General features: G+C 41.0%; 1 protein-coding gene across 2 annotated transcripts in view; it reads right to left on the bottom strand.

Moving 5' to 3' along the window:
- SH3D19 (SH3 domain containing 19) overlaps positions 1-19,649 on the bottom strand; it is a 245,957-nt gene that overhangs the window by 118,367 nt on the left and 107,941 nt on the right. For both annotated transcript variants that reach the window (XM_033940651.1, XM_033940641.1), the window contains exons 4-5: positions 6,345-6,387; positions 2,242-2,386 (exon numbers count right to left, since the gene is read on the bottom strand). In XM_033940651.1, the coding sequence (XP_033796542.1) occupies positions 2,242-2,386; positions 6,345-6,387 (188 nt within the window). The remainder of the gene's footprint in view (positions 1-2,241; positions 2,387-6,344; positions 6,388-19,649) is intronic.

Raw genomic sequence — 19,649 nt, forward strand, 5'->3', positions numbered from 1 at the left:
GGTCTCAAACAAGGGCTTGAAGCTTACTCACTCGATGAGCTGAAGTGACACACAGATCAAGAAGACTACTTTCCAAGTAAAATACTCAAGATGAACAGTTACAAAGGTTCAAATGGAGATTTCATCAGTATGGTGAGAACTATATTTAGATCCCAAATGGCGGTTTGAGTGGAGGTTTGGAATTCATGAGTCCTTTCATAAACCTGGAAACCAGAGGATGAGTAGCTATAGGCTTATTGCTGAAGTGTAAGTGGAAAACACCGAGATGTTTAGCACCAAAGGAAGAGAGAATGTTGCAGGATCCAGGTGGTGGAGCTTACACCATGTGGTAAAGTGTGTTGTGACAGGGAAAAGCCCACAGACAGTAAAATACCTAAGCTGCAGGCTAAGCCAAGCCCTGTCACTGCAGAAAAGCCCAGTAGCAATACCACACAGACCGAGCACAAAGCTTATTTGCCCATAGGGGAGAAGCCTGGGAAACAACAGATAGTTCCAAAGCCCACAAACCCTAGTAGAAAGAAAATACAGATTGGGGTTAGAGTGGAAATCGCTATATCTGATAACACAGTGGGGAAAACATTAGCAAAGGCAAACAGGCTGATCAAGGCTCAGCCAATCAGAGCCCTGTAGGTATAGGTAAAATGAGAGTCCTGAAGCCAGAGAAGAGAGACGTGACAGCACCAAGAGAGACAGCTAACAGCAAAACAGGCTCCACTAGCAAGCAGAGGGAGATTTCTATCTCAGTACTGAAGCCCAAGAGCAAAAGCCCTTTGTCCTTAGCAGGTCAAGTCACACGCTGGAGGAGAGATGATCCAGGACAGATGACTGTAAACCTTTCCAAACCCAGGTGGTCAGAGGGGTCATACCAAGAGCCAACCCAAGTAGTAAAGGAAGAGAGTGTTAATGAGCCAGACAGGTATGTGTGTATGAGTAGGGAGGAATCTGATTTAATAAGCTTGCCAGATACTGAAGAAGTGCAGTGGGAACAGGAGTCTAATCTAGAACTTGCTTATGTCAGTAGGAAGAATTCTGCTTTAGAACTACTGATAAACAAAGCTAAGATACTTTCCGAACATTTCAGTGTCAAGCCATAAAAACTACTGTTGGGGAAGGGAACTCCTTTCTCCTTAATTAAAGCACAAGTTCAGTCATGCTAAGCCAGGAGTTAAAAACATGCTGAGAACTGTTTGTACAAACCTATGGCTAGTGTGTGCTTAAAGACCACATAAGGAATCCAGAATTACTAGAGTTGCTTATAAAGAATCCAGAGAAGAAACAATATTTCTGAAAGCTATTATGAACTGGGAAGTGATAAAGTGAATTCTATTTTGTGATTTTTGATCTCATGAACTTGAACTGACTTGGTGTGAAGTGATAATATCATACATTGTTTGTTTGCTCACATATACCTGGAATTGGGAGTGTACAAAGCAGCTTCATTTTTGAACCCAAGGTTGTGGTTTTTATTTTTAAACTGTGCAATTATCATTTTGACCACTCCAGAAACCGCTCGGCTGTTTGTACCGTAGAAGACTCCTTGTGTGATACAGGAGTAGGAGACTTGCACCTATTATGGGATGGAGGGTGGCGATGATGAGAGTGTCTTGAAGAACTCTTTATGATGCCCCTGGTACTGAGCTGAAGAAGAGGACAACGATATTCGACACCTGGAGTATGTAAAATAAATAATATTGTGCAATAAATTGTGGGCTGGATTCTGTAAATAGCGCCTAAATTGGCAGCTGCCAACAAAAAAGGCACTGGCTGCGTGCCAATCACACTTAGGCGCTGTTTTAAAAAAACTGCCGTTAACAGCGCCTATCACAAACCTTAGGCGCTGGTAATGTAGGCAAGGGTTTTACTGGCCCACTTTGCAGATGCCCAATATAATAATAATAATTTTATTTCTTGTATACCGCTATACCGTGAGGTTCACAATATCTTTTCAGAATCGCGCTTAGCAATGTCTAAGGTCATCTCCACCCTAACCACACCTATTTTGACCTTAGGCCTACTTTTTTAAAACACATTTTGAATTGGCTTTTAACAGCGCAGTTAATTACTGTGCCAATTAAAGCAATTAAGTTAGATGGCAGTAAGGTGCCAACCACCACCTACAGCACCATTTACAGAATCAGGCCTTTTGTGTCTAAATCAACCTGTTAAATGGTGTAAACATAGACTTTATAATGGTTCATCACATACTGAATCCACAGAGTCTGTCAATATAACCCAACTCACTTCGGCTGGAAGAGGGTCATTTGCCCTCCAGGGAATCTGCGAGATGGGAGCAGGGCAGCCTATGCTTGTTGGAGCTCCATGGCCCCCACTTGGAAACCAGGCTGGTCCTAGCGGTTCAGCTGCAACGATGGTGATTTCAGGGCGCCTGTAAATTAATGCCAATACTTAGCAAAATTTTAACACCACTACCGGTATTACTTAAAAAAAAAAAAAAAAAAGTTCAAATGAACAATGCCTTAAGGCTTCCATTAAATGACTTTTTTTCATGGAGGCTAATATAAAAGTTTACAATAAAATTAGCTTTCAAACAAAACCCCCCCACAATTTTCCTCTAAAGCTCACTAAAAAGAAATATCAAACAATTAAAAAGAAACATGATGTACATTGCTAAAATACAGAGGATGCAATGATTTACTGGAAGATCTGAATTCGTTATAGTTTGCTTTGAATTTCTTTGTTTTATACTGCAACAGAGAACTAGTTATAACTGAACTTTTTGAGGCATTTGTATAAACTGGAATCACACAATTCCCCCCCCCCCAAAAAAAAAACCCCAAAAACCCCAAATTGAAAAGTGCACACTTAACAGACACAATGGAAAATTTTCCTTTTCAGTTCATAGAAAGGCATATCTATTCCTTCCTCTCTCTTACCCATACATCCCCCTACCCCTTTTGCATTCACTCCTTCTACCTTCCACTGAGGTCTTCCTTCCATCCCTTCCTTCACCTTGCATGCACCATCCATTCCTCTCTCCTCTCCCTGGAACTCAACATTCCATCCGTTCCACCTCCCTAATCCTCCTTCTTCCTCCTCCTTATATTTATCCATTTCCACTTTCCCTCTCTTCTGCATCCATCCTTTCTTCTATCCCTCCCTCTTTTCCCCTCTTTCTATTCTTCCTCCTCCTGTCCAGAGAAGAGCAACTAAGATGGTGAAGGGGTTGGAAGAGCTGCCGTACAGTGAAAGATTAGAGAAACCGGGTCTGTTCTCCCTCAAACAGAGGAGATTGAGAGGGGACACGATCGAAACATTCAAGGTACTGAAGGGGATAGAATTAGTAGATAAGGACAGGTTGTTCATCCTCTCCAAGGTAGGGAGAACAAGAGAGCACTCTCTAAAGTTGAAAGGGGATAGATTCCGTACAAACGTAAGGAAGTTCTTCTTCACTCAGAGTGGTAGAAATCTGGAACGCTCTTCCGGAGGCTGTTATAGGGGAAAACACCCTCCAGGGATTCAAGACAAAGTTAGACAAGTTCCTGCTGAACAAGAACGTGCGCTGGTAGGGCTAGTCTCAGTTAGGGTGCTGGTCTTTGACCAGAGGGCTGCCGCGTGAGCGGACTGCTGGGCATGATGGAGCACTGATCTGACCCAGCAGCGGCAATTCTTATGTTCTTATGTTTTCCCCTGTATATACCATCCTCCTTCCCTCCCCACAATTCCCAATAATTTATTAGGCATCTGGGTTTGTCCTCTTTCCTCTGCCAGTGGGAGTTGGGTCCCTAGCAGCAATGTCTTCCTCAATGTGGCTATGGCTCTTCACCTCAGCCACTGAGAGTTGAGTCTGTGCTGATCATCACGGCTCTTTTTCTTTGCCACGGGTCTCAATCGGCTGTCTTATCTCCTGTTTGCTGTGGCTGTGGCTCTTGCATTTGCTTTGCAATAATACTGTTCTGTTTTTTCTCTCGCTCTTTTTTTTTTTTTTTACTTTTTCAGTGCCTTGATGGTTAGGGTCCTTGTGACATCATCTAGCAGCAGGGCCTGACTTCCCCCACTATCTCTCCCTCTTCAGCTTCCGCAGGGTCTTCCTGCCTTTAGCCATCTACATCTGGTTTTTTTCTGCAATTGCAAACCTATGCATAGAGATTGACAGACCCTCCCCAAAACATATCTCAAAACTAGAAACAAAGAAAAATCAAGGTAATCCAATAAGAATATTTTACTTTGAAGTGTTTGCAGCAATGAAGAAATCTGGAGAGAGAGAGAACGAGAAAGTGAAAGAAAGAAAGAGCGAGAAAGAGAAAAAGAAAGAGAGCGAGAAAGAGAAAAAGAAAGAGAGAGAAAGAGAAAGAAAGAAGAGAAAGAGAGAAAGAAAGAAAGAAAGAAAAAGAGAAAGAAAGAAAGAAAAAGAGAAAGAAAGAAAGAAAAAGAAAGAGAGAAAGAAAAAAGAAAAAGAGAAAGAAAGAGAGGAAGAAAAAAAAAGAAAAAGAGAAAGAGAAAGAAAGAAGAGAAAAAGAGAGAAAGAAAGAAAAAAGAGAGAGAGAAAGAAAGAAAGAAAGAGAAATAGAGAGAATGAGAAAGAAAGAAAGAGAGAAAGAGAAAGAAAGAAAGAAAAAGAAAGAAAGAGAAAGAAAGAAAGAGAGAGAAAGAGAAAGAAAGAAAGAGAGAAAGAGAAAGAAAGAAAGAGAAAGAAAGAGAGAAAGAAATAAAAAGAAAGAGAAAGAAAGAAAGAAAAAGAAAGAGAGAACAAGAAAGAGAAAAAAAGAGAAAGTGAATAAGAAAGAGAGAGAAAGAAAGAAAGAAAGAGAGAGAGAAAGAGAGAATGAGAAAAAGAAAGAGAAAGAAAGAAAGAAAGAGAAAAACAGTGGCTTCCAAACTATGCTTCTGCACCCTTAATGGAGTCCTGAAATAGAGCTGCTCTTATTCCCTATGGGCCTCTGCTGTGATCTACGCTCATCTGTGGTAATCTGCATGGGTCTGTAAGTCAGTGAACTGGATTTTGAAAGTTAAACAGGCACATTTATAGTGGACCCTGGCGATTATCGGAAGCCAGTGGAGCTTGGCCAGGAGCGGGGAGACATGGTCAAATTTACTTTTAGCGAAGATGAGCTTGGCCGCGGCATTCTGAATTCGTTGGAGTCTGTGGAGGTTTTTCTTAGTTAGGCTTAAGTAGATAGAGTTGCAATAGTCCAATCTGGAGAGGATGATGGATTGGACAAGGAGGGTAAAATGTTTTTGATGGAAGCAGGATCTAACTTTCCTCAGCATGTGAAGGCTGAAAAAGCATTTTTTTACCAAGGATTGGAGGTGGTCATTGAAGGACAATGTGGAATCAATGATTATGCCCAAGACCTTGCTCGAGAACTCAAGCTGCAGAGAGGAGCCAGAGAGTAGTGGGATGGAGGTGGGTAGGTGATCTAGTTTTGGACCGAGCCAAAGAAGTCTTGTTTTGGACTCATTCAATTTCATTTGCACAGTGTAACCTATTTTACCTTAACTAACTGGCAACAGCTGATACAATTATGTAGTAACATCATGTTCAAAGTTGGAATTAAATAGAACAATGGTTCTATGACAGCAGGTGGTGGAGATGGTGAACATGCTATGATGGTCTCTAATACAACTGGCTCCGTGAATTATCACTAGAGTTTTGGTTGTGGGTCTGAGCATTCACTTTAAAATGTGATTCTTTTTTTTTGTTGTTGTTGTTAGATTCCTTTGCACATCCAGGGTGGGTTGGGGGTGGGGGGTAGACTATTTATTTGGAAGAGTAAATTTATTTTTTTTGTTTTTACAATATTGATAGTATAATATACATGTTTTTTATAATTGATAGTATAATATACATGTTTTATAATTAGGATAAGAAGGGGATAAAAATTGTTAAATGTAATAATTCTGATGATAATAATGTATTTTCATATAGTTTTTCTGATTTTTCAATTGTATACATTATAAAGTTTGAAATCAATAAAAAAAAAAAAAGCATTTTAAGATCTGGTGTGACTTTTTGATTGATTGAGGTGAAGAATGATCGAGATATTATATTTTAAGAACATAAGAGTTGCCGTATTGAGACATACTGAAGATCCATTAAGCCCAGCATCCCATTTTCAATAGCGGCCAACCCACTTCACAAGTACCTAGCAAGATCTCCAGGAGTAAAACAGATTTCATGCTTCTTATTCTAGAAATAAGAAGTGGATTTTCCCAAGTCCATCGTAATAATGGCTTATGGACTTTTCTTTTAGGAAATTATCCAAATCATTTTTAAACCCTGCTAAGCTAACTGTTTTCACCACATTCTATGGCAACGAATTTCACAATAAAAAAAGATTTACATATAACAATTCTTGATGCAAAATTAAACTTAAAGTGCATACCTCCTTTCTCTCTGCTGCTCACTGTGAATAGCGGTCCGAGAAGCTATTTTAAAGAGGAAATGAAAGTTCATTAGGTTAACTGAAACCACCAGAAAGTCCAACAGTACAATTTAAGATAATCAGGACTGTAATGGAATATACATTTCATATGACAAGTCATATAATTGAATAATTTCCACTGAATTTGCATAAATCAGAATTGTTAAATATGAACCTGTTCATTTTATACAGAACTTCATATGCATAATCAGCTAGAAGGAAGCTGAGCTTGATGTCAATTTTCAAAGTTGATCAGCATTTTTTAGATTAAGGCCACAATTTAAATCTTTTATTCAAGTTTAAGCAAAAAACAAAACCGAACATTATCATTTATTAAAAATAAAATCATTCCTCAAAGCAAGTTAATTCAAGCATTTGAAGAGCCAAAGTTAATAGCGATTCAAATTTTCCTCAAATATAAATCAATAATAGAATATTACTGAGAAAAAACCCGAAAGATAGCCAAGGCTCTGCAAGGCTTTAAAAGAAAACCAGAATAATTGGTATAAAACACACCTCGTCTATTAGGCATCACTGTTCACCATGCATAACTGCTAAAGGAGGGAAGAAAGGAAGAAGTCTTTTTTAAAAAAAGGGGAAGAAACAGAGAAAACAAGACTGAAGAAAACATTCTATCTCAGGAGCTTAAAAAAAAAAATGGCAGGAGAATCTAGACTAGAGGTTTCCAGACTCTAGGGGCTCCTTTTACAAAGGCACATTAGGGCCTTAACGCGCGGTAGTTTTTCGGCTAACGTGCGCTAATCTGGTGCCTGCGTTAAAAACGCTAGCGTACCTTCGTAAAGGAGCCCTGGGTTTTGGGATAGCGACTTGAGCAGGCCCTCCATAAGACACCTTTTGGTGCTTAGCTTCCGGGGGGAGGGTGGGGGGGGGTTATGCTCCCTGTGGTTGCACAAATGAAATTGTGGCCATAGAAAGAAAAGCTCTGACCCTAGACTCTCGGTATTCACTCCCAGCCTTTGAGGGCTAACAACAGGTCGGGTTTCTAAGATGCCCCTAAATGAATAAGCGTAAGAGAGTCTGCATATAGGACTGAATTCTAAATATGGTGTCTAATAAATCAGTGCAGAAAAACAACGGCGCTTAAAGTTAGGCATGGTTGATAGAATAATGCTTATGCCTGGAAGACACATCCGTTTGCATCAATGGAAACTTGAAGCAAATCCTCATGCCTAAATTTAAGGAACACCCCCAATTTGCCCATGGCCCTCCCATTTCTGTGCCCCCTTTTCGGTGCCACATGTAAAATTTATGCGAATATAAATTAAATCCTATTAAGGCTAATTGCTTTGTTAAAGAAGTCAATTATTAGCATTAATAGGCTTCTTATTCAATTAAGTTGAGGGTGCAACTCTAAGGGCTCCTTTTTTCTTATTTATTTATTTATTTATAGAGTTTTATAATATTACCAAGCATATACATCTTGTACAGTAAAGTGAGATCAAACAACATACTGAACTAAATTTCCAAAATTAAAATATACCACAATCATAATTCAGTTTGAAAATAAAAATAAATAAATAAAAGAATAATAATCTAGTTGATCACCCACTAGTCCTCCATATATTGGATCCAAGATTTAAAGAGTAGGACAAATATAAATCAAATTAATTAAACGAAAATCCATGTCTTGCTACAGTGCGGGGAACTAACCTTCCATGGGCGCTGTTATTCCTTTCTCAAGACGTTTCGCTGAGAGAAAACTAATCAGTTGTGACGGCTCTGTGAAAATATACTTCAATGATAAATATCTAACCACACATTTACATGGATATCTCAGAAAGAAAATACCCCCTATTTGAGTCACTCCAGGTTTTAGAAGTAGAAATTCTTTCCTTCTCTTTTGAGTCTCTCTAGAGACATCAGGGAAAATCTGAATATGATGTCCCAGGAAGTCTTTGGACCTATTTTTAAAGAAAAGTTTTAATATCCAATCCTTGTCTGGAGCCAAAGCGACAGACAACAAGAGAGTGGCTGGAACAGCCAATTCTCTATCCGATTGTTCCAGTATTGCGGAAATGTCCAATGATCTCTCCCGGGGTTCCTCATTTATTCCTTCTTCTTTAAATTGGAGCTTGGCAGGAAGATAGTACACTCTTGTAAGAGGAGGTAAGGAGCTTTCAGGAATTTCCAATATTTCCATAAAGTACCTTTTCACCATTTCTCTAGGAGAAGTTGACAAGATCTTTGGAAAATTTATAAATCTCAAATTGTTAATTCGACCATTATTCTCCTGAGCTTCCAGCTTCCTCCTGAGTATTATATTATCTTTAACCAGCAAATCTTGATTTTGTTTTAAAGATATTAGCTCCTTACTTTTATTTTGTGACTCTGTTTTTAATTGAGATATATCCTACTATAACACATTTATTTCTTCTTTTTGTTCTTTTAATTCCTTGTCCAAACTTTTTATTTGAGGATTTAAAGAATTCCCCAAATTCACTACCAAGTCCCATAATGCTTCAAGTGTAACTTTAGGGGGTTTTGTAGGTGAAAAAAGTTGTAATGGTGTAGTATCTAAATGTTCTGAAGTTAGTTTTACCTCAGTGGCGTCTTGTATTCCCCCATACTCTGTTGTCCCTGTCGCAAGTCCTTGCAGAGAAAGCATGTCACTCTGCGCTATTATATTCGGCGAGCCCTCCATGCTAGCCTCTGGGAACGAAGAAGCTACCTCCTCAGGTGCATTCTGGTCCCGTGGAGAGCTAGCTGCTTGCGGCGTCGGTTGAAGGGGTGGCGTCCTGACGTCGGGGCTGAGAGTGACATCGAGCCCAGGGGATCTCACCACTGCGCTACTCTCCGGCGGCGTCCCTAGTGAGCTGGCACCCGACTCTTCTTGCTCCCGTTGTAGGCGTCGGAGAAAATCATCAATAGTGACCGCTGGGGTTAAGGGTCGCCGGGAGGCTCCTCCGACGTTCCTTCCCCGTCTTTTCGGCATAATTGCAGGAAACTTTCGACGGCGTCCTCACTGCAGCAGACATGCAGCGGCCATCTTGGATCCAAGGGCTCCTTTTATCAAGGCGCGCTACGGGGGGTTAGCGCGTCGGACATTTCATCACGCGCTAATCCCCGCAGCAAGCCTAAAAACTAACGCCTCGTGAATGGAGGCGTTAGCGACTAGCGCGGCAGGCGGTTGAACGCACGGTATTCCGCGCATTATCCGCCTACCGCACCTTGATAAAAGGAGCCCTAAGTGCCATAAATGGAAATCAGGGGATAATGGAAGTAGTAGGCAAACAGATATCTCCTATGCATATTCGTTAAGGATATCCTAAAAGCATGACCTGTCGGCAGCCCCTGAGGCCTGAGAGTAAAGAACAAGGACCTACCAGGGCTGTCCAAGACCGGTCCTCGAGATCTACTGGCAGGCCAGGTTTTCAGGATATCCACCATGAACATGCATGAGAGAGATTTGCATACCAAGAAGGCAGTGCAGGTAAATCTCTCTCATGCATGTTCATTGTGAATATCCTGAAAACCTGGCCTAATTGTTGTGTTTTATGAAATTCAATAAAGATATTTAAACCAGAAAAAGCACAAAGAGGGGTGACCACAATGACTAAGAGGATAAACTCTTGGAAAAGAGACATTTGAGGACAGATACAATAGAGCTCTATAAAAAAAATCCAAAGTGGAAAGGAATAGGTTAATATGAGCCAATTGTTTACTCTTTCAAAATATAAAAAGATTAGGAGACACTCCATGAGGTTACACAGTAACACATTTAGAATAAATAAGAGAAAATATTGTTCACTCCATGCAAAGTAAAGCTCTGGAACTTACAGCTGCAGACTGTGGTCAAAGCAATTAAGGTAGCTGTGATTTTAAAAGATTTGGACAAATTTCTGGAGGTAAAACCATACTGTTTCTACAGAAGACCCGGGGGAAAGCCACTGATAATTTTGCTACTTTTGAGGATTCTGCCAGGTATGTTTGATCTGGACTTCTCACGGTCAGAAACAGAAGGATGGGCTAAAATGAACCTTTGTGTTGATCCAATAGGGCGATTCGTAGGTTCTTCTTTCTCTTAAAGAAAACACAGTAAAAAGTAAGAAGAAAGAGCCTTAGTGAGAAGGGGAAAGGAGAAAAACAGAGAAATATGAAAAGTACTGGGAGCATAAAAGAATTGTGCTGAAACTGTCTGGAATTCTACCATACTGTAAATGAGGAAACAGAAGGCACAGAATGAAGAGAGGTCCAGTTCAGAAGAGATAAAAAAGGATGCAGAGGTCATGGTGGTCATTTTCAATTAGGCCCTGCAAAGGGCAGGAATGAGTGGAGGTTTGCTTCTGTCCCAAAGACCACTAGACCACCAGGGCTGAAGGGGCTCCTAGAGCCAGAGGGGAGATCAGAACTGATGTGAGGGGTGGGAGGTGAAGCCACGAGCTTCGGGATATGTGGACTCCACACGCAGGTCTCGGCCAATATTCAGCCGGGGCCCGTCTTATATGGGTCCCAAATGAATATTGGCCAAGGCCTGCATACATTTCAGCAGCCAGAGCAGTCTAGGCAGGCTCAGAGAAAGGAAAATGGTAAAACCAGAGGACACGATTTGAGGTTGAGGGGTGGGAGATTCAAGAGTAATGTAAGGAAATTCTTCTTTACGGAGAGGGTGGTGGATGCCTGGAATGCACTCCTGAGGGAGGTGGTGGAGAGGAAAACAGTGACAAAGTTAAAAAAAAAAAAAAAAAAAAGCGTGGGATGAACACAGAGGATCTCGAATCATAAAATAATGGTTTATATTGAAGAACTAAGGCCAGTACTGGGCAGACTTGTATGGTCTGTGTCTGTCTGTATATGGCTGTTTGGTTGAGGATGGGCTGCGGAGGGTTTCGACAGCTGGGATGGCTTAGATGGGCTGGAATGAGCTTTGATGGAGAATTCAGTAGATGGAACCTAAGCATGGTACCGGACAGAGCTTTGGGTTCTGGCCCAGAAATAGCTAAGAAGGAAAATTTAAATTAATCAGTAACTTAAAGAGAAGTTAAGGTTGGAAGACTGGATGGACCATTCGGGTCTTTATCTGCCGTCATCTACTATGTTACTAAGCTGATGCTTGCACATGGTTTGGCATTGAATATCTGAAGCTTATGTAAAAAAGCAAACCAACCCGCTGACTAATGCCAGCTGAATATTGATTGATTTTTTTATTTTCATATATAGCATATATCCATTTCTGCCTGAAGACAATACGGTGTACGTTTATTCATCACATTGCAAACTTATTTCAAACCAAACCACCATGAAGTGCATTCCACAGAGGGGATAGTGTTGGGGGGAACAATTCATTTTGGAGCTTAAAATGGATTTGAAACTAGTTTCTGGTTTGGTTTATTTATAATCCGTCGTATACCAGGCGAAGTACATCAACACGTTCATAAATATACATAAAATAACATGTCACTTATTTTACAAAAATTACATAATCAGACTGACATATCAACATTAACATCGTTAAACAACCCTGCCATCCCCAAAGTTCTGAAGTAACTGATTTAGAAAGTTAAAATTGGTCTATGCTGGGAGTGAAGATGCTCTTTATAAGGAGAGTTCTCAAAAAACTTAGTTTAGAGACCTTCTAATATACCGTATATATTCGAATATAAACCAAGATTTTGGGGCCACAAAAACTTCGCCTAAAAATGTGGGTCTCAGTTTATATTCGAATCTACTCACTCAGTAGTATCCCTTCTTCTCCAACCAGAACCGGCTGTTCCCCCACTGTTGGCATACCCCTCCCTCTTCCCCCGCCCCAAAGAGTCATGACCCACCCACCTCCAGGACCCAGGGGTAGGACATGCCAGGCCTAATGTGCTTCCCTGGTAGTCTACCAGGGTGTTGGGGCAGGAGCGATTTTCACTCGCTCCTGCCCTTGCTCTCTCGGTATTGAAAATGGCTGCCGAGACTTCCTGCGGCACATTTGAGAGGTTTAAGTCTTACAAGGCTGCAGCTGGAAGTCTCGGCAGTCATTTTCAGCATCGAGAGAGCACAGGCAAAAGCAAGTGAGAATCACTCCTGCCCCCAACGCACCACTAGACCACCAGGGAAGCACAGTAGGCACAGTGGGTTGTGGGGGTGGGTTGTGCCTCTTCGGGGTGGGAGGAAGAGAGAGGGAAGGGGCACTATCGGCTGGGAAATTGCGGGGTCATGGGGGGGCCAAAGGTGGGAAAACTGCCGGTGTGGTGTGGGCAGAGGAGGAAACTTGTATCTCAGTTTATACTCCGATGGGTTTATATTTGAGTATATACGATAGCCAAAATGTGAATACCTGTGGAACATGAGCTTGTAGGAAAAGATTTTGACAAATTGGGTGATAAAAAAGGGCCAAGCTAAAATAAAGCGCACACATGTGAATCTTGTTTAAGATAAAATAAATTAAATATCAGTAATCCCAAAAGAGAAAATGACTAAGGAATGTAGTCAAATACCAGAGAAACAGATGCTATTTAGCAGGGCTGCCCAAGTCCGGTCCTCGATATCTACTGGCAGGCCAGGTTTTCAGGATATCCACAATGAATATGCATGAGAGACATTTGCCTGCACTGCCTTCTTGGTATCAAATTTCAAGTTTCTTAAAATATTTTTTAAAACGCTTAATCAGGTTTCTATGCGGTGTACAATATAAAATTACATAAAAACATATTAAAACGTAAAAACATATAAAAACAAGGGATATTGGATAAAATAATAAAGCACAGATAAAACGTTTGGACCTACTTCAAACAATAGGAAAGTGGGGAAGAACTACAATCGTTATAGAAAAGTGCAACATAAAAGGAAAGTACAATAGTTTAGGGTAAAAAGTAACAGTTTACTTTAATTTTGTCCTTAAAAGGACAGTTGTTATCCAAAGACGTCCTGGAACAAGAATGTTTTTAGTTTTACTTTAAATTGTTTTAAATCGGATTCACCACACAAGTGGTTAGGCAGCGAATTCCAGAGAGTAGGGGCAGTGACAGCAAAATTATTGGAGCGCAACGTATGCAAATCTCTCTCATACATGTTCATTGTGGATAGCCTGAAAACCTGGCCTGCCAGTAGATCTCGAGGACCGGACTTGGGCAGCCCTGCTAAATAGCCTTAAGGAAGGTTCACGTGAATACTGGATTGGATCCATGCCCTCCCTTTGTACGGCCCTCGATTTGGAAACCTTCATAGCTTCTAACAAATCTTCCATAGTGCTCAAGGCTTAGTAAGGGGAGGGTGGCAGTCCGCCCCAGGCGCGGTCTTTGTAAGGGGCACAGGCACCTGTCCTCCTCTCTGCCTCCCCACTCCTTCCTGACCTTCCCCGCCAAGCGCCCCTTCTCTCGTACCTCTTTAATTTTCCCTGTGTGAGCAGCACTGTGGACTTGCTGCCCGCTTCGACGTCGCCTCCGACATCACTTCCAGGCTCCACGCTTGGAAGTGACCTCAGAGGGATAGCCAAAAAGATGGAAGGGGGGCATGCGCGTGGCCTGGGGGAGGGGGGCGGAGAAGACAGCAGGCAGGGGTGCCACTCACCCTTGCCACGCCACTGGGAGAAACCACAATATATTTTTGCTTCCCACCCGATTAATCCAGCAAGTTAAATACACGCAATGCATTCCAAATTGGCACTCATGCAATACAGAAGAACTGTGTTTTAAAAGCAGAAAGCAGTGCTTGCCTACGTGAGTAATCAAAAAAAAAAAAAATAAATACAATTTTTTTCTACGTGTGCATACACTTGTTCTGGGCTAGTGGTATCATAAAAGGGAATCAAATTACTCGCAATACAAGGCAATTTTGTGGAAGGAATTAGCCTGGAAAAAGGCATGACGGAGTGAAATAAGAGAATGACCCCACATCACTTAAAACAAGTCTGCCTGCCAAAAGCTGCTATTTTATGTAGCTAAGCACAAAGGTGACTCACTAAAATACCTCCACAACCCCCCCACCCCAAAAAATAAAAAAAACCAACAAAATCCAGCTGGGATCAACTCAGCCTTTCTGGCAATACAAACCTCCCAAGAGGAAGATACCGTTGTCTCCTAAGAGAAACTTAATTGGGACCTACACAGAGTGGACGTGAAAGGCCAGAAACGCTTCAAATCAGGCCCTACCAGGTAATTTAATTTTTATGTATAACAATTTTTATTGAAAGAATCAAATAATCAGTACAATAGGATAATACAAAAATACATTCAATACAATAAGAAACACAATAATAATATTTCATACAAATCTAAAATCATTCCTTCAAATTTAATTTCCATATGAACTAATTCAATCTTATCTACACCCCCCTAATTCCATCCCCTACCCCCTATCTTCCCTCACCCTGGATGAAAGTTGACAAAAATAAATAATTAAAATAAATAACTGGAATATAATTATTAAACCTAATTTTCATAATAAATCATTGATAACCAAACTTCGTATTTTTGGTGAAAGATTCTGAATATAAGGATCCCAAACCTCCATAAAAAGATGAGTTTTTTTTAGGCGAACCTCGAACCTCCCAACTCTCAAATAAAAATAATTTTTAAATCTTCAAATGTGCTCCTTTACCATCTTGAGAATTCTAGCAGTAGATAGGAAGGTCTTCTGCTAGGGTTACCAGATTTCTTCATTAATAAAGAGGGCATGTGGCCCCCACCCCATTCAGCCCCTAGTCACACCCTGTTCTGCTCTCAGCCCCGCCCCCCCCCCCCAAACCTCATCTCTTCTTCCCTGAGTCCGGGTCCATGCCTGGAAGGCCTCCAAGCATGCAGGGATATGATGCGGTGATGTCACAGGCATGCACGTGACATCACTGCATCCACACATGCTCGGAGGCTCTCTAGACGTGGTCCCGAGCTCAGGCCTTTCCAAAACCCAGACAAAATTGCCGGGTTTTGGAAATCCGTCTGGGCAGCTGGACAGTCCCTCTAAAAAGAGGTTTTCCCAGACATTAGTAAAATCCAGACCCCTAGACCTGCCCAGTTCCATCCATCCCCGCCCCCAACTGCCTGTTCGTCGGCATCCGCGCATGCGACACGATGATATCACGGACATGCAACGTCACTGTGTTTTATCCGTGCATGTACGGATGCCCCCTCCCCCCCCAAACGCGATTTCTTTTCAAAACCCGGACAAAGGGCCGGGTTTTTGAAAAGCTGTCTGGATCCCCAGACATGTCCTCAAAAGGAGGACATTCTGAGGAAATCCGGAAGTCTGGTAATCCTAGGGGTGGTAGATTCAAGAGCAATGTTAGGAAATTCTACTTTACGGAGAGGCTGGTGGATGCCTGGAATGCGCTCCCGAGAGAGGTGGTGGAGAGGAAAACGGTGACTGAGTTCAAAGAAGCGTGGGATGAACACAGAGGATCTAGAATCAGAAAATAATAGTAAATATTGATCTAAGGCCAGTACAGGGCAGACTTGCATGGAATGTGTCTGTATATAACCTTTTGGGGGAGGATGGGCTGGGGAGGGCTTCAGTGGCTGGGAGGGTGTAGATGGCCTGGAGTGAGATTTGACGGAGACTTCGACAGTTGGAACCCAAGCACAGTACCGGGTAGACCTTTGGATTCTTGCCCACAAATAGCTAAGAAGAAAAATTTAAATTAAAAAAATTTATATGGAATCAGGTTGGGCAGACTGGATGGACCATTCGGGTCTTTATCTGCCGTCATCTACTATGGTTTTTTTTTTTTAATATATAACAAAAATATCCAAAAAATCAAGAAAAGGATGCCCAAAATAAATCACAAAAAATTGCACCCTCCAAAATACAGGACAAAAAAGTCACCTTTCTTTACAATAAGGGAGAAAAGACCTCAGTGTCTAATAGGGGCTCTTTAAGCTTCCCATATAGACAGGCTAGTTTTAAACAGAATTTAATCCTAGCAGACACATCCTTGGTCAGAAAAACTCCCAATTAGTAAGTGAACCTCTATTCTAATTTTCTAATAGTTTTATATATTTTCTTATAATTTTATATATTTTTTTAAACTTTTCTTCAAACAACAATTGTCAAAAATAGAAGTCACTTATCTGAGCACTTCGATATTCAGGTGTAGTCCTGGAGTAAAGCAAGCAGGAAAAACTGCTCTATGGAAAAAAGCTATCAGTCAAAACATTCTTCCAAAATATCCAACAGGGGCCCCTGTTTCGCAACAAAATGCTTCGTCAGGGATTTGAGCGATCACACACCCGCTTCCACTCCTGCGGGTGTGTGATCGCTCAAATCCCTGATGAAGCATTTTGTTGCGAAACAGGGGCCCCTGTTGGATATTTTGGAAGAATGTTTTGACTGATAGCTTTTTTCCATAGAGCAGTTTTTCCTGCTTGCTTTACTCCAGGACTACACCTGAATATCGAAGTGCTCAGATAAGTGACTTCTATTTTTGACAATTGTTGTTTGAAGAAAAGTTTAAAAAAATATATAAAATTATAAGAAAATATATAAAACTATTAGAAAATTAGAATAGAGGTTCACTTACTAATTGGGAGTTTTTCTGACCAAGGATGTGTCTGCTAGGATTAAATTCTGTTTAAAACTAGCCTGTCTATATGGGAAGCTTAAAGAGCCCCTATTAGACACTGAGGTCTTTTCTCCCTTTTTGTAAAGAAAGGCGACTTTTTTGTCCTGTATTTTGGAGGGTGCAATTTTTTGTGATTTTTTTTTTTATACCATCTTCCAAAATTAAATTGATAAGATAATAAAGACTCTCCTGAGAAGGCCTTACAGTCTTGCTCGATACAGTATTTGTTAGTGGAAGAGGCCAATAATCCCTGCTAATGCCTTCTTCCCCAAAGGCTCCATCACTTGCCAATCATGAACCAATAAGCTTTTCAAGAAACAGAACACTTGTACATAAGCTTGCCATTGTGTATTTAAAATTTTTATCTTTCTCCTGCAGTCAGTCAGTGTCTAAATTATTCTACATAAACCCTGTTGCTACAATAAACTCATTCCATTTTCCTTTCAGCTTTTTTTTTTTTTGTGCTGGGCCAGTTTATGTTAAAGTACAAATATGAAAAGATGAATGCGGATATGTTGGGGAATAGCCAAGTATTTAAATTGGTATGGGGGCCGCTGACATCCTTTGTTAATTCCACATAATTGTTTTTATTTAATTTAGGGTTTATTTTTATATATATCCGGGACGGGGTGGGTGGGTGGGGGGATATCTTTTTGGTTTATTTCTTGATTGAATTGTTGGAAGAAAGGGGAGGGATATTTTTCTTCTGTAATGTTATTTATGGATTTTAAGTGCTTATGTTGATTATTAATTTTTGTATACTTCATGGCACTTTGTATTAGTCTAGAAAATTAATAAAGATTAAAAAAAAAAAAAAAAGAACACCACAAACTTTTGTTTATCTGGCAATGAAGCCTTTCAGATGCTGTACAGCAACACTGTCATATTTTATTTATACTTTTGGGAATAGTACAAGGAATACAAACTTTCGAAATATGACTGCAGTCCAGACAGTCAGTATCCATGTCAGCCAACTGAAAACTAGGTCTGAGAACAAAACAACCTTGAAAACTAAAACGCTAACCTGGAATGAGGTAGCTCTGAGGAAAAGTATCCCTCTAGTGAATAAAAAGAGAAGAGGAGAAATATTTTTTCTTTGTTGTAGCAGGCCGAGTTGTATTTGCAATAATTCCTTCCGAGGAGGCGTCGATTTCGGAGGGGGAAGTTATGATCTTTGTAAAAAAAAAAAAAATGTTTTCACATATAACTAGTGGATCCAAGATGAGGTCAGCAGTGTAGGACATTCCAAATAGAGAACGACAAGGGGCCAAATTTTTCCCTGTTCTCGCGGGAACTCATTTTCCCGTCCCGGCGAGTTCTTTTCCTGTCCCTGACCCATTCCTGCAAGTTCCGTCCTCGTCTGCACATGCCTCAAACACTTTAAAATCATAAGCGTTCGAGGCTTGTGCGTTTAAGGCGGAGCTCATAGGAATGGGACAGGGACAGTGACAAACCTCACGGGGACGGTAGGGGGACATGGAGTTCCTGCGGGGATAGGGACAAATTTGTCTCTGTGCCATGGTTCACAGACAACAACGCGGAAGACAAAGGCGCGCGCCGACAACTGAGCGCAAGACGGAGGCACGCAAGACAGAGGCCGAAGAAAATTACTGTTTTTAGGGGCTCCGACGGGGTTTTTTATTGGGGAGCACCCCCAGTTTACTTAATACAAATCGTGCTGGCATTGTGGGGGATTTGGGGGGTTGTAACCCCCCACATTTTACTGTAAACTTAACTTTTTCCCTAAAAACAGGGAAAAAGTGAACTTTTCAGTAAAATTTGGCTAAGTGCAGAGTTTGTTGATTGGTAGCCAGAGCTCTGTGCGGAGGGCTGGGGAGATGGAGGTCATGATAATGGTCCTCAGGTCAGGAGAGGATACTGTAACAGCAGAATACTGTACTGACCTGAAGGAGGTGGCTTAGGCCTTTGAAAGCTAATTCAATTGCGCCAGAAGACGTATGAGGAGAGACTGGAAGCCCTGAATATGTATACCCTAGAGGAAAGGAGAGACAGGGGAGATATGGTTCAGATGTTCAAATACTTGAAGGGTGTTAACGTAGAACAAAATCTTTTCCAGAGAAAGGAAAATGGTAAAACCAGAGGACATAATTTGAGGTTGAGGGGTGGTAGATTCAGGGGCAATGTTAGGAAATTCTACTTTACGGAGAGGGTGGTGGATGCCTGGAATGCGCTCCCAAGAGAGGTGGTGGAGAGTAAAACTGTGACTGAGTTCAAAGAAGCGTGGGATGAACACAGAAGATTTAGAATCAGAAAATAATCTTTATCTGCCGTCCTCTACTATGTTACTATAATCTATTAGTCCAGCAAGATGGCATTATCTTATTTTCCATTTTTTGTTCTATTTTTATTTGTTCATTTGTAAAGTGGTGATTGTTATATGTCAGTTTTTTCTAATTTACATCTACCTTTGTACTCGTTTTTATATTTTGCACAGTACTGGGGACACGCGTCATTGTTTCTGTGGTGTGGCAGAGTCTTGGATTTTTGGCCGTTCAGTTTAACTTTTGTCTACAAATATCTAGTTTCAGTTTGTGATTACTTATTCCATTCTGGGCAAGGGTGTATTTTTGTTGTGTGTGTCTGAAAAAGCCATGGTTTTCTGCTAGCACTGACTTTATTTTTCTTAGCTAGTCATTTATCTGGTGCATTCTAATTATAGAGGAGATTGGTGGTGTATTAGGCTAGACTACAATAACATAAAATCTTCCTTTCTGCTTTGAGTGGGGAGATGCGGGGAAAAAAAA

This window comes from Geotrypetes seraphini, chromosome 1, assembly GCF_902459505.1.
Source record: "Geotrypetes seraphini chromosome 1, aGeoSer1.1, whole genome shotgun sequence".
Taxonomy (NCBI): Eukaryota; Metazoa; Chordata; class Amphibia; order Gymnophiona; family Dermophiidae; genus Geotrypetes; species Geotrypetes seraphini.